The 15,120-nt window shown below is 49.6% G+C and overlaps 1 protein-coding gene across 2 annotated transcripts; it reads left to right on the forward strand.

Annotated features, from left to right (window-relative positions):
* Nucleotides 1-114: 114 nt before the first annotated feature.
* Nucleotides 115-15,026, forward strand: FAF2 (Fas associated factor family member 2). Of its 2 annotated transcripts, none has more exons than XM_066197544.1 (11): nt 115-853; nt 6,635-6,703; nt 7,123-7,257; nt 7,734-7,810; nt 8,959-9,097; nt 10,401-10,486; nt 10,567-10,658; nt 12,062-12,239; nt 13,141-13,312; nt 13,501-13,644; nt 14,181-15,026. In XM_066197544.1, the coding sequence occupies exons 1-11, from the start codon at nt 791-793 to the stop codon at nt 14,361-14,363; spliced, it is 1,338 nt and encodes a 445-aa protein (XP_066053641.1). In that variant the 5' UTR covers nt 115-790; the 3' UTR covers nt 14,364-15,026. The 2 variants fall into 2 exon arrangements, with proteins under 2 accessions (XP_066053641.1, XP_066053640.1); XM_066197543.1 differs by lacking the exon at nt 115-853 and adding an exon at nt 3,614-3,883.
* Nucleotides 15,027-15,120: the final 94 nt, after the last annotated feature.

Below are 15,120 nucleotides of genomic sequence, written 5' to 3' on the forward strand. Positions count from 1 at the left end.
TGCGGCGGCGGGCGGGGCGGCCGCGCTGACATCACGCCAGGGCGGGACCGCGGGCACGTCCCGCCTCCCCGGCAGCCGCAGCGGGCACGGGGAGCCGGGGCTGCCCGCCTGCCACCCCCGGGGCTCGGACCGGCCGCGGTCCCGCCGCGCCGACCCCTCACGCGGGCCCTCGTAGCTGCGGGTGGGAGCGGGGGCCCCTCACAGCCTCCTCCATCTTAGCGGCCGCCGCCATCTTGGGCCCGGCGCACGGGCCGCCCGGCGGGACGAGGGGCGCTGGGCAGGACCGGAGGCAGCGGGCAGGACCCACCCGACGGGACTGGAGGTGCCCGGGCAGGACCCACTCGGTGTCCGGCAGCCCCCGCGGTGACGGGAACACAGCCAGCTCCCGGGGCTCCTCGGCTCGTATCCCCCTCTTGGGCTCAGGGCCCGCTCCCACAGCCACAGGCTGCCCCCCTCATCCCCGGCCCGTTCCGGGAACACACGAGCAGCTCTTGGCACGCTTCGGAACTCTTCGTGCGTGCCCCGAGGACAACCGAGCGGTGCTCGGACACTTCGGAACTTTACGTGCGCCCGCCGGGGACACCCGAGAGCGGCCACCGCCGCCGATGGGATTCGGGCATCTCCGGACGGGCGCTCGAGCACTTCGGGTCTGTCCGGAATGCGGGCCGGCAGTTCCGGCGGCGGCCGATAAACAGCCATTGGCCGCGCCGCGCGGGGCCGGGGTGGAAGTGTGGGCGAGCGGCGTCACTTCCGGAGAGTGACGGAGCGGCGGGTCAGAGGCGGCGGCAAAATGGCGGCGCCTGAGGAACGGGAGCTGACGGCGGAACAGACCGAGAAGCTGCTACAGTTCCAGGTGCCACGTGCCGGGGGGACCCGTGCCGGCCGGCGGGAGCGGGGGAGGCGGGTGCGTGGGCACGGAACGGGCTGAGCTGAGCCCGCCCCGTCGGTGCTGGGGGGTACGGGGCTCAACAGAGCCGGGTAGGCCCGTCCCGGAGTGGGGTGTCGGGCTGGGCCTGAGGGGGCGGTGAGGGGAGAGATACCTGTGGTCCCAGTCCTGGCCGGGGTGAGTAGACTTCCGTGCCCCTAAATACTTTGTCGGAGCGATGTTCTGTCATCGCTAACCGGGGAAGCGAGAGGTGGCTGCTGAGTAAACTCCGTGCAGGAAAAAAGCTCCTTGGTAAATCCTGGCCATTTTAATTATTCTGTAAATTTTCCTTGTCGTAGCTGGAGAGCCTTTCCTGGCACCGAGGGAGAGTTACCCAGTGGGTCTCTGTGGAACACGGTTCTTGCCCCTCGCGGTTGGGTGACGCCGCTGGAAACTGTAACGATCTAGTCTGTGTCTGCTACACAACACGGGCAGGGTCGCGTGTAACCTTTGGTTGGCGAGGCCTGGGGCTGCGTAGCAGATGAATGATCATAAACGCAATCTGAAGATGTGGTTTATTGGGGAGAAAACAGTGCTGGGCAGCTGAAATCCGTAGGGTTGCTCAGTGGTGAGTAATTAAGTGTGCTGAGCAACGCAAATTCCCTTCAGGTGTCTCGGGTTTGTTTCTGAGCTGTCGGACACATCACGTGGCATCCCTTGTATCGCAGCTCTTTTACAAATGACGTGATGACTTTTAAGGGTGCTTTGTCTGCTTTTGTTGCTTTACCTTTTTTTTTTTTTTTTTTTTTTTCAAAGACTGTGTGTTGGAAGTTTGGTGTGATGTACCTGTAGATTTAAAGGGACTCCATGTGGCCCTGCCTTCCCCAGGTGGGACAGTGCAGGTGTTCATTCCACACGCTGACTTCCCAAGCCTTTTCCTCATTCACAGCCCCCTGAGTTAATTAAGGTGCTGAGGTGTTCTCCCATCACTGGGCCTATAAGGAAACTTGCTTTACAGGTGTTCCCTCTCAGTCTACTGCAAACTGAGCTGTTTGGGCCGTCAGATTAAATACAGACACAGAGCAGTGCTAGCAGTTGCTGTTCCTGTGCTGCTTGGTGGGGAGGTGAGGGTTTGGCACATGTAAATGAGCTAAAACTCCCATTTTCTTGCTGTGAGATATCCTGGGTCTTGCTTATCTGCTTGGTCTGGACAAGGAGGACCAGCTGCTCTCACCACTGCCCCTGCTGCTGTTTTCAAACCCCTGTGGACAGCTGTGGAATGAAATAATCCTGTTTCCCAGTGCAGCCTGGTGTTGTCATGGGCAGAGGGCTGCCAGGGAGGCAGGAGGAGGGATTCATGCTTTAGTGCAGCTTCCTGCACAGCCCTGGTTTGAGGCACAGGGAAACACTCCTCAGGCTGTGAAGGGCAGAGATTTTCTCAGTCAGAGCACTGCTGTGCAGAGCCAGATGTGAAAGCTGTGGTGCAGAAGGCTTGGATAGCAGCCAGATCCTCACTCTTCTGTCTTCTGGGCTGTGTGGGTCAGCCTTCTCCAGGGCTAATGACAGACCCCACCAGTGATTCCTTCTCCTCTGATACAACACACCTGGCTGAGAAGGGCTCAGCTGAGAGCCCTGCTGCTCCCTCAAAAGTAAATCATTCCCCTGGAAGATTTTTTTTCTCTGACTCCAATAGAAAGAATGTGGTGTTTGGAGAGATCAGCTCAGTCTCATTATAATGATTTGTATCTTGCTACAGCATTTTTTCAGCTTGGAAATCCTTCAGGGATTTGCAGGGAGCTCTTCGGTGTTTTCAGGGATAACTTCACACTTTGGGATGTGCCACCATAAGTGGGCTGTGCAGCATTCCATGGTGACAGGGCACTGCACTTCCCCAGAAGGTTGTATCCCGCTGCAGTGTGAATGGAGCAGGAGAGCAGACTAGGAAAGGAGGCAGGATGGCAAAGATGAAGTAAGAAATAGTGAAGGCCCTCAGTTAAATAGGGAGCATTGAGCAAGGACTGCTGTTCATCTGGCAGACAGCTGTTTGGGGTGAAGATGCTGTTGCCCTAAACTGTTTATCCTACTCTGCTGGAGAGTGCACCTTTCGTGGCTGGGGTGGATGTGCTGTGCTGGCCTGAGCTCCTGGGCACAGCTCTGTGTCAGTGCCTGCTCTGCGTTAATTCCACTGATGTTTGTGTGCTGGGTTCTGCAGTGCTCGTGCAAACAGCTTTGCTGGCAGAATGCTGAAACCAGCAGCTTCCCTGTGGGCAGGCCTGGAGCTGGGCAGCTGTCTGCACCGTGCTGGGGCAGGTTAATAAAGAGGAGGGAAAAAAACCATAGAGAGAACTGGGATAAACTTGAGATGAAAGCAACAAAACCTCTTGCGTGCTTTCAGCCTCCCATTTACAGCTGGAGAACTGGCTGATAATGTAAGGGAATAAAAGCATCTAAATGTTTCATCTGTCAAGACCTGGCTGTCCTGACATTTGGAGAGAGAAGTTTGATGTGAAGAATTTAGGAAAGCTGTGGAGATATGATTCATTTGGGAGATGGAAGAAACAGCAGAGCAGCTTTTGTAGGATCTGGTTATTGATCTGTGCCCATTACACTTGGGCTGATGTCTGATACTGTAATATGCTAATGTGAAGTAATGGAGTGTTATTTGCAAAAGAGCTGGCACTCATGATATCATCTCTGACTTCAGCTGGGGAAAACAGAATGCTCAAGGCTGGATATGGCTCTGATTTAGGGGAAGGAGGAAACATGAAACTCCAGGCAGCTTTCCCACTCAGTGTATCGATCAAAACCCTCAGAAAAGCATTTGCTGTAATATGCAATGAGAAACTCTTGGTTAAGGCTTTTTTCCAGTTAAAACTCAGATGTTCTTTACCCTTGGAAAGCAATTCTCTGGAATTTGGCAGTGGGCTGGGAAGTAAGAGCAGTGCCAGTCAGTCCTGGGGATTTGCATCTCTTGTGCTGGTTTCAACATCAGAACAGATCTGCAGAGGCAACGGTGTCGTAAGTCCAGTTTACAACCTTTGTCCACTCAGGGCTATTCCTTCTGCTTTTGGAGCATGAAATTGTGCTTTCCACTACTTCAGTACTGAGGAGATTCTGGGCAGTCTCGAAGATGAGAGATACAAATAATTACCTCCAGCAGAAACTTCATTATGCTTTACAGTATCTCTCTTGCTTTGTGTGGTGGTTGAGAAGGCACTATTGAACTTTCCTGGCATTTGTGGAATTTAATGTTTTGGTTTTGAAATATTTGCCACTGTGTTGAGCTTGGATTAATTTGAAGGTTTGAGAATGCTGGTTTAATGGGACGAATTTTAACTATGTGTGTAAGATACCTGCTCTTAAAGGCAGCTAATAAGAGACCACAGTGAGCAGGATCTGAGCAGCCAGGTTTGAAGACTCTGGTTATTCTCTTAGCCCTGATGATATTAAGGGTGTGCTCATTTGCCATGTGCATAAGTTTGTGGCTGAACAAAGTTCACCAGAGATGCTGTGAGGAATTCATGATGTGGCATTTCAGGTTTTTGATCTGTTCCAGTGACTTGGTGAAGCAGGGGCCGCAGGAGTGTCATGGGGGTGATAATGACCAGTATCAGTGTTTGCCAGCAAGAGTTGCCTGAAGTGGCAGTTGAACTGTGGTCCTGCCATTCCTTACTTTGGGTGCGGGTCATTCTGAACCCTGGTGTGTCTCCCAGAACATCATCGAGCTGTGGTGTGTCCAGTGGAGCTCATCAGAGTCGCAGCCAACAAGGTGTTGAGTTTTAAAAGCTGCCTTTGCCGGGCATTATTTTCCTGCAGTGTTTAATTGTGAAGCCTCATTGATCAGACAAGTGGTGGGAGCTCAGCACTGTGCCGAAGTGGCTTTGTCACTTGTGGTTTGAGTTGAGAGCAGCTGAATTAAGATGCTAAGGGGAAAAAAAAAATACAAGGAAATTCACCTCCCTGGAGACTGAGAAGTGTCTGGAGCTGCCTGTCATTGTGGTGGTGGTCAGGAAGTTGGCTGGCTCTGGTGTCCCTGTGGAACTCAGAAGGTCTTGCAAATGCTGCAGTGATTCAGTGCTCATTAAATGCTTGTTGATAGCTCTGCTGCTTTCTGACCTAAAACTGCAGAAGAATTTTGCATAATTTAAAAAGGAGGGAATGCTCAGTAGCGTTCTTAGTGCTCACAGATAATCCAGGCATTTAGAGACAAAGGTGTAAATGAGTTTCTGGATCTTGTAAACTTTGTAAAAGCCAGCAGAATTTCCAGGGTGCTGAGGAATGGTGATCAGAACGCTTTCAAGGCTCTGGATTAAACACATTGTGACTCCACTGTAAAATCAATTAATTGAGTAGATTGCAGGTGCCTTTAATGTTGTCCTTCTAAAAAGACAATGAAGTGTCTGCTGTAGGAGTTCAGGTTAAAAAAATAAAGTCAGAATACAAACCCTAAATTTTACTCTGTGAAGCACATCTTGAAAGAAAAATAGTTAAACTAAAACATTAAATGATGAAACTGAGTGATAATCAAAGGTATCAGCAGCAACAGCTGAGTTCACTGAGCTTTATTTCTTCTATGAAATCCAGTTCTGCAGTGTTCCCTTGCAAGGCTCGCTGCAGACTTACTTTTTAATAAATATTTATACACCACTAAAAAGCGGCTTGGAAGTGGTGTTTTGTTTTTTTTTCTGAGCGTCTGCAGTCACCATGCTTTAAACAGTCTGATTGGTTCTGTGCAGCAGAATGAAACAATGATTTTTGCCCAGCAGATTGGAGAGAAGGTGGTGATCTGGAGGCTTCGTGAGAAAGAAGCCAAGAAATGCTCAAAAGTTTGAACTGAGCCCAGAGATTGAATAGGGCATTTGTCCACAGTGTTTGTTACTCGGGTGGAAATGGCTTGTGGAATGTATGAATGGGGGCAGGGAGGGGAATAGATGCACCGTCCTTCTCCAGTGAAAAAAAACAACTCAGTGCATTCTTAAGTGCTCAGCCTGTCAGGAATGTGTCACAGGCTTTTCAAGGAAGCAAGGAAAACGTCTGCTCAGACCTTAAAGCAAATGCAGTGGGGAGAGATGTTTCTGTGGCACAGTGAGAGGGATCTTCTCTTCAGCAAACATTTGTCTCTGCTCAGATCTTGATGTGGCTTCCTGTAATAACAGCCACAATTGTGTGATCGCCTGTGCAGAAATTCTGATTGGCACAGGGTTAAAATATGCCCAGTGACTTTGAGGTTTGCCAGTGTATTTGGGCTGTTTTCTGTTTTGGGCCCCACGTTGGACTGTTGCTGCTTTTTTTTACTACACTGTTTACTATACTTTTTTTACTTCCCCTGATGCTGGGAACATCACCTTCAGTAATGCCTGGCTCGTTTTGGTTTTAGTTTCTGTTTATGTTGGCAGAGAGTGGAGTAACAGTCATCCCGAGTTTTCAGAAATGCTTTGTCTGTATTTTGAGTTTGAGGGCGTTGGCCTGGCACATCTTTTCAGAGGGAAGCCTGTGGGCAATATTGTGTTAAACCCTAGGCTGTGCTGAGTGCTGTTGTGGTTACAGACCTTGGGCACACTGAGTTGGCTGGTGCTGGAAGAGTGCAAAGGCCTGTTTGAGGGCTCCTGTGTGTTTATGGATTTGGGTTGGCTCAGGTCACTCTGCTCTCAAAAAATGAGCATTGTGATAATGTGTTGTGGTAACTCCCATCATGTGCTCCTGCGTTGTTAAGAGCAGTCAAAATGCAACACTTCCTGGCATTCATCTGCTTTTATTCTCCTTCTTTAGGACTTGACTGGCATAGAGTCCATGGACCAATGTCGCCACACACTGGAGCAGCACAACTGGAACATAGAGGTACCACTGAAAATGAGATTTGTAGCAGTTTCCAAGTCCCTGGATTAAATGCAGCCCTCTGTGGGAGGGGAGCCCTACCAGCAAGATCAATCTGTCCACCCCTGGGTTTACCCAAAGTAGCTCTTTAGAGCTGCATCTCCACACGTCTGGGGAGCTGGTTTCAGCCAAACACAGCAGAGTCATTATGGCTGTGAACAATCCCTTGAGTGGCACACAGTGTGGCCTCCCGTGGAGCCCGTGTGCTGGCTGCCATGGAGAGGGCTTTCTATATGGTAAAGGGCACTGGTGGTTGCTGTTTGTCAGGAATTTTGCTTATCCAGTGCCCCGGGGCTGTGGACAAGTCATACCCACTGTCAGTGTCCAAAGTATAAAAACCATAAAATGCCTGAAACCTCCCTTTGCTCTTTCTTATGTCAAAGGCAGCTGTGCAGGACCGACTGAATGAGCAAGAGGGTGTCCCAAGTGTCTTTAATCCTCCTCCACTGCGGCCACTGCAGGTCAATACAGCTGACCACAGGATCTACAGCTACGTTGTCTCAAGGCCACAGCCAAGGGCAAGTTATCTTACAGTGGATTTTGTCCTGCTTCTTGGCTGACTCTTTGTGAACACAGAACTTGAAAGCAGGGAAAGAAATTGTTTTCTTTGCATGTTGTTATCTCCTTTCTAAATATTTTATCTTACGAAAACAAAATGTAGAGGTATTCCTTCAGTTTCTGTTACTGCTGTGGAGATTTTCTCCATGGTGTGATTCACAGTATGAGGACTTTCTTCTTTTTTATCATAGACTGTCTTGCTGTGGTGTCGTAAAACCTTTAGATCAGTTGAATTGGAACAAAGGACTGTCCCCTCCATGTGACAGTGATAATGTTTTTCTTTTTAGACCCCCCCTTAAATGTGTATTAACTAGAACACAGTATTAATTACTTTCATTAATGTTTTACAAATGAATTTGCACGAGCACCTGTAAGACTTGCTGCTGTTAATCTCTTTGTATGGTTAAGAAAATTAAATTCTTACTTGTAATTGCAGGGCCTGTTAGGATGGGGTTACTACTTCATAATGCTTCCATTCCGATTCACCTATTACACGTTACTTGATATATTTAGGTAAGTCCTTGTTTGTGCTGACTCACTTATTGACTGCATCAGGGAACACACTAGCTCAGATTTGTCTGGATCTCTGTCACTTAGATCTTTAAGCCTCATGGCAGATTTTCCATTGGTTTGCTTAACTGGCATTATCTCAAGCTTTGTGAAGTTCCTGTGCTGTTTAGTAAGGAATAAATCTTATTGCAGAGAAAAAGAGCACCTTGCAGCTCTGTAAATGAAGTGTTTAATTGGAGTTTGAACTCCACACAGCTTTACCATCTGAATGCCACGTAAAGGGGTTGCAAAACAGTGTCCAGCTGTGTGGTGTTCTTGGACAAACATCAGAATCATGTCCCATTGGGCCGGGCTGCAGGTTAACCTGCCCTAATTCCTGGATGTTATCTGGCAAAATCCAAACAGTAAACACCTCTGCTTTGTTTGAATACCTTTGGTGTCTATTGCCTCTTCTCCCTTTGCTGCCCCAAAGCACTAATTCTCCTTTACAGCATTGATAGAGGGAAAAGGGAATGGTAAGGGTGGTAAATAGCCAGCAGTCCTACCATCTGCACTGGTTTGGCAGTTTTCCCTGTTGTATTATTTTTTCCCCCACTAAAGACATTTCCAAAGTCCAGTGTATCTCCTGTGAATCAGTAGAACTAAACAACACTGATATCTGCCTTGCATTGAAGCTTTTTCAGCTCCAGAGGAATGGCAGTTTCATAGGACTCTTAGTGTAATGTTCCCTTTCTGCAGCTCTTTGTACACTGGAATTGTTAGTTCTGGATTAGCAGAAGTGCAGTTTTCAAAGTTATCTGGACAAAACTGCTTGGCTTTTAACAGCCCATCTTTGACTAAATTCCTCAAACCTCCTACTGTTGGTGTGGCTTATGCCTGATGCTTCAGAGGATGCTGAAACTGTTTAATCACACAGAATTTGGATCCTTACTGATCCCTGGCATGAGATGAATCTTCATTGGGAATTGATTCTGTAGCAGTGGTATCAGTTTGGAGCGGGTGTCAGTTCAGGCTCAGATTATATATGTTCAAGGGTCTCAGCTGTAACTTTTTTCCTCTTTATGAATCCCAGTGACTGTCTGTGGAAAAGAGAACCTGTTCCTCAAGAAGTCAGTGAGCTGAATTTCCAGTGTTCTTTCCTTCCTTCCTAGGTTTGCTCTGCGTTTTATACGCCCTGATCCTCGTAGTCGGGTCACCGACCCAGTGGGTGACATTATTTCATTTATTCATATGTTTGAGGAAAAATATGGGAGGATACACCCTGTCTTCTACCAGGGAACTTACAGCCAGGTCAGTGTCACATGTTGGTGCCTAGATCCTGGGGAGCTGGGGAATGGGGATTTTGCCACATGGTATAAGGGCCTTGATGGCAAAATTGCTTTTCATCTACAAGCCCAACGTTTATCCCCAAACTCTCTTAACAGGGTAATGGAGAGCTATTGAAAAAGTGTATTGGGAAACCAGTGTCTGCCAGGCTTGATGATTTGCCAAGCCTGCAAAGTTGGAAAGCAAAGCTGCTCTGGCTGTTCCTCGACCGTCTGTGTGACTCTGTAGCCGACAGCTTTTCTTTGTAATCCTGCCTTTGTTTTTATAAACTGGTGTGCTGTGCCAGAGTCTGTCCTTCTGCTCACCAAATTGGGATTAACTGCCTGGGCCTGTATCACAATGCAACTTCACAAAAGTGCAGGGCCTCAAAATTGAGAGGGAGCCCCTAAGAAATTATGGGAGGTGAGTGTTCCATAGGTCAAACCTGAGGGGCTCTGTGTAGAAAAGGGCTGTTCTCATGGACACTGGCTCTTCCACAGCTTCTCTCAGCCTGGCCAAGGGAAGGGTGTCCTGCCGAGCATCCCATCAGACAGCTGGATCAGCACTGTTTCCCAAGTGCCTGGGATAAAAGTGTCAAGTGCCTGTCTGCTCCACACTGCGCAGTGATGGGGCTCACTGCCTCTGGAGCTCTTTTAGGCTCCTCTGTCATTCCTGGAATCCAAACTCAAATAACTGTGGAATGATTAGGCTACCAAAACTCAGTGCCAGTAAAACAGGGAGCATATTGTGCACTTATCCTGTGGTCTTGTTAAAAATGTTCTTGGGTGGGTGGAATCCAGACACTGTAGATGTGGAAAGGGAGGGATTTTTTTTTTTCTTTGTTGTCTGGTTTTTGGGGTCTTGCAGCATTGTTTATTACCTGTTTTAATAGAATTTTCATTTGGTGTGATCTGAAGATTGTGTCCTGCACAGGCTCAAGGGAAAGCTCAGCCTGGGCCACTGTGAGTCCAAGGGGTGAAGGAGATTCTTGACAGCCAGCTGAGCCTGGTGAGGCAGCTGAGGTGTCCATCCATGTCATTGCCTACCCAGTTCCACTCTGAGTTCAGTGTTCTCCAAAGCCACATCCTGAGAGGATATGAGAGAACACCACTGTAGCCCTGTTAAGTGAAAGGCTTATTTATGAGCTCTGACAGGTTCATCCTCCACTGCTGGTCCAGTAAAACCGCTCTAGTGGCAGAGTAGTGCCTGGGTCACACGAGCCCTGTGGGTGCTGCCTTCCCCTTGCCCAGACACCCTGTAACTTCACCTCCTCTGCTCTTATGCCAAGGCACTGAACGATGCCAAGCGGGAGCTGCGCTTCCTGTTGGTTTATCTTCATGGAGATGACCACCAAGACACAGATGAGTTCTGCCGGTAGGTAGGAGAATTTCCCAAATAGTTGTCTTTGTACTTGAAATGCAGCTTCCCTCACGTGGTCTCTTCTCTTCCCGCAGCAATACACTGTGTGCACCTGAGGTCATCACCCTCATCAACACTAGAATGCTCTTCTGGGCTTGCTCAACCAATAAACCAGAGGGATACAGAGGTGAGTGTGTCCCTCCTGGACTTAACCTGTCCCCTCCTGTCTCTGGAACAAGCCAGATGTTCTTTGACAAATTTACACATGTGAAACGTGTATTTTGTGCAAGTAGACAAGAGATTTGAGGTTTGCATGGGGAAATACATGTGTTGATTTCCTGGGATATCTCAAACGGTTTGGATGCCAGGGAAATACATTCTGATCTTCGCTTCCACCATTCTATGTGTTTCTGGGCAATCGTAGTTACGTGCTCATTAATGTGGGCGTTCAGGCTGCTTTCAGTGCCTTGTCAATGGGAGTTGGTGGGTGTGTGCTGGGAGTAAACTGAGTGCAGAAACAGGTATCCAACTAATCTGTCCATAATGCTGGCTTCTGTGATGCCTGAGGCCAGGAAGGGCTTGTTGGGTGCATTCTTTCCCTTTCTGAGACAATCATCGTAATCCACACCCAGTCTCTGTCTCCTCAAAAGCCCACAGTGTTTGAGAGCTGTTGATAGCTGGCCAGACAGAAGTTTGGTAAGGTTTTGCTGCAAGTGGAGCCTTTTCCCAGAGTTTTGTTTGTGGCTCCTGTGTTGTTTCCACCATTTCTGTTTCATGGTCAGGAAGATGCTAAATTTGGGTCACTCTTGGCTCCATAGTTCTTCTCCCAGTTATCAACAACTTGAGAAAACAGCTCTCTGAGGAGACATTCTTTGACTTACTCCTGTTTCGTTGCTGCAATGCTTTGCAGTCACAGTCTGGAAAGCAGAGCTGGGAGGGATCATGGCCTTCCATTTAATCCCTGAGCTGCTCTGCTTTTCTTTGAGGGGCTCCATTGGTAACAATGGCTCCAAGTTGCATCATGTACCATGTGTGTTTCAAGGAGGGCATCAACAGCTGTATACGAACAGTAACTTAAGCACATAATCTGTTCCGTTCCCTGCTTCAGACATGCCTGCCTCCAGCAAAACCAACCTAAATTTGTTCAGAAATGTTCAGCATGGACATACTGCCATCTCCCCCAGGACAGTTTCTTCCTGAGTCCAACCATCCCTGATCGCCTGAGCAAGTGTTTCCATGTGCTTGTCCTGTGTTACTCTTCCTGCAGTTCAAACCCATGGCTTTGTCCCATTTTGAATGGACATTCAGAGCCATTTACTTCCTTCCTGCTTGAGTTAAAAGAGCCTTTTTTTGGTTACTTGAAAGCTTGGGGGTTTTTTTCCCATCAGTCTTTGTGCTCCCAAAGCCATTTCCTCCCTTTGCTAACTTACAGGGTTTAATTTTCAAAATGGAGCCTGAGGCCTTTTCTGCCTTGGAAGAGAGAATGTCTGGGGAAGGTGCTTTCCTTGGCCCTTGGTGATGGGAAACATTTGTGCTGCAGCCCTTGGTGGCCCTTGTGGATGTGGTAGTGACATTTGTGGCTGTTCCCAGTGTCCCAGGCCCTGCGGGAGAACACATACCCATTCCTGGCTGTGATCATGCTCAAGGACCGCAGGATGACGGTGGTTGGGCGGCTGGAGGGCCTCATCCAGGCTGACGACCTCATCAACCAGCTGATGTTCATCATGGACGCCAACCAGACATACCTGGTGTCCGAGCGCCTGGAGAGGTAGGGTGGAACCTCCAGTTGCACAGACCTTGTTGAGGCAGGCTCTGCTCTGTCCCCTTCCTCCCCCCAGACACCGTGTGTAGGCACATAGCTCAGCACCTCCCGTTCTGTAACACAGCCCGTGGGCTCTCCTCTCACCAGGGGGATCATCAGTCCATAAATTCAGGCCACCTTATAGCCAGGGAGCCAGATGTGTTGCACACAAAATCCCACCCCTGAAAGGTGGATGTGAGTACTCTGTTCTCTGCAACTGGAGCACACCTTTGGCATGCTGGAGCTTTGCAGGGAAAGCTTGGACAGTAGCCAGTGGGATCCAAGTGGGAGCAAAGGCATTGTAGGCAGGAGAGCTGGTGTCCACAGCTAGGTGGTGAGTGTGTGCTGCTGGCTGGGCTGGCTGTGCTGAGCTCTGGCTGCTTTTCTGGTGTGGCCTCACAAGTCCCTCATGACTCCTAGGGATGTACAGGTTGCATCCAAAGCAGGACCCCACCATTTGATTTTCTGTCTGTCCCTCCTCTGCCTCATGCTCTTATGGGGACCCAATAACACGTTCCTGTTTATGAAATGTGCAAGGAATTACCCGAAGGAGATAAAACCAAGAAGACTCAAATATGAGACAGGAATCTTGGGCACTGTTCTTGTGCTGTCTATCAGCTCTGTCAAGCTGCAGGGGTTCAGAAGCCTTTTAAGTTCAGTTCCACCCACCCTTGGGAAGCAGTTTCATTGTGAAGGGACTGTGGGGACTTGGCTTGGCCTTTTGGGAGCTTGTGGTATCTCGAGGCATTACCTGCTGTGTGCTCCTCTGAGTTGGAGGCTGTCCCTGCACCCTCAGGTCTGCCCTCAGCCTGCCACCCCCTCACTTTGGGGCCTGTTAGCCCTGACCACTTCCCGCTCGTGTTTGCAGGGAAGAGAGGAACCAAACCCAAGTCCTGAGGCAGCAGCAGGACGAGGCGTATCTGGCGTCCTTGCGTGCAGACCAGGAAAAGGAGCGCAAGAAGAAGGAGGAAAGGGAGAGGAAGAAGAAAAAGGAGGAGGAAGTGCAACAGCAAAAACTGGCAGAGGAGAGGCGGCGGCAGGTGAGAGCAGACGGATTGCAGGAGAGGCTGCAGTGTCCTGTGGGATGCCTCGCCTGCAGTAGGAATTGCTTGTCTTGCTTGGGGCTTGAGCGTCCTTTGAGGCTCCTGGAGCAGCTGTGCTGCAGGGGGCAGGCACAAAGGGCAATTCAGCGTACACCCATTGCTCCTGCTCCCTCCTTGCCTTGCAGACACTGCAGGAGGAGAAGGAGCGGAAGTCGGAATGCCTTCCTCCAGAGCCACATCCCGACGACCCCGAGAGCGTCAAGATCATTTTCAAGCTGCCTAATGATTCCAGAGTGGAGCGGCGATTCCACTTCACACAGTCATTGACGGTGAGCCTGGGGCAGAGCTGAGGGGCCTTCAGAGCAAGGGGCTGAGGAGACTTGCAGGTGGCTCAGCAAAGCTTTATTTCCCTTGGACTTTGCCAAATGGTGACCTCTGCTGAGAGCCTTGGCAGGCAGAGCTGCTCCTTGGTAAGGAGAGTGCTGTGGGGCCTGGTTCCACCACCTTGGAGGAGGAGAGGAAATGGAAGAAACTTTTTCACCTCCTTAAAACCTGGAAGGTGTCACTTCCCGTGATAGGGCAGGGTGGGACTAGGTGATCTATAAGGTCCCTTCCAACCCCCTTAACATTCTACAGTGCCACAGCTTCCTATGAAACAAAGGTGTAGGAAGAGCCAGAAACAGTGTCTGGTCTCCCCAGTGCTCTGTGCCAAGCCCAGTTTCATGTGTGCCAAGGAAATGGCTCTCAGGTCTACAGTGCGGTGATGGTGCAGATTTGGGAACCTTCCCCCACGAGATGCCAGGGATTCGCTCTGGCTGTGTCACTGCTCCCCCAGCTGGCAGTTATTTCTGTGCTTCTTTCCCAGGTGATCCACGACTTCCTGTTCTCCTTGAAAGAAAGCCCTGAGAAGTTCCAGATTGAGGCCAACTTTCCTCGCCGTGTCCTGCCCTGCCTCCCCACAGAGGAGTGGCCCAACCCCCCCACACTGCAGGAGGCCGGACTCAGCCACACGGAAGTCCTCTTTGTGCAGGACCTCACGGACGATTGACACTTCTTTTTGGTTTTGTTTTTTGTTTGTTTTGTTGTTTCGTTTTCGTTTTTGGTTTTTTTTTTCCAGAAGACAAAAAAAAAAAAAAAAAACAAAAAAAAACGGAAAGAGAAATTCATATTATTATTATAATACAATATTTTTTTTAAAAGACTGCATACAAAACGAGGGATCAGAGACCACATGGCCTGTGCCAGCCGTGCTGCGTGCGTGCGCTGGCGAGAGGACGCGTGCGCACGGCCATCCCCTGCACCGGGGTGGGCACTCGGGGGAGCTGGTGTTGCCCCTCCGCCCTCCCTGGGGAAGAACAGGAATGGCAGCTCTTGGTAATTATTGCTTTTATTGATGACAATAATAATAAAACCCCAGCAACCCAACATCTCGTGAAGATTTGATACTCTGCTGCTCCTGAGAGATACAAGACCGAGCACCGGAATGTGCTGGGAGTGGGGTGGGGGGAAAAGGGCTGGACAGACTCTCTTCAGCTTCCCTCTGTGTATAAATACTGTTCTTTTAATATTTCTCTTGCTTTGTAATGACCAAAGGAGATCGGGGTTGACTATAGTATTAACTTTTTGATAAAGAGCTGGTTCGATTCTTACCCATGTGGGGTCTTGCCCAGGGTTCTTAGCCTGCGTAGTGTAATAAACTCTGCCTCTAGCATGTCTGTGCTGATGCTTTCTGCCCACGGCCCAGGGAGGAGCTGCTGTGGGACTCGTGGCTCCCAGAAGCGTGGGTGCACACTGGTGGTCACTTT

Source organism: Chamaea fasciata, unplaced genomic scaffold (genome assembly GCF_029207755.1).
Source record: "Chamaea fasciata isolate MVZ Bird 193981 ecotype frontalis unplaced genomic scaffold, bChaFas1.0.hap1 SCAF_15, whole genome shotgun sequence".
NCBI classification, from domain to species: domain Eukaryota; kingdom Metazoa; phylum Chordata; class Aves; order Passeriformes; family Sylviidae; genus Chamaea; species Chamaea fasciata.

Excerpts from the sequence above, each read along its gene's own strand:
- FAF2 (XM_066197543.1), top strand. The coding sequence starts at position 3,629 with ATGAAACTCCAGGCAGCTTTCCCACTCAGTGTATCGATCAAAACCCTC. Across the intron at positions 7,258-7,733 it reads TCTCAAGGCCACAGCCAAGG|GGCCTGTTAGGATGGGGTTA; the intron begins GCAAGTTATCTT and ends TTGTAATTGCAG. Across the intron at positions 10,659-12,061 it reads TAAACCAGAGGGATACAGAG|TGTCCCAGGCCCTGCGGGAG; the intron begins GTGAGTGTGTCC and ends GGCTGTTCCCAG.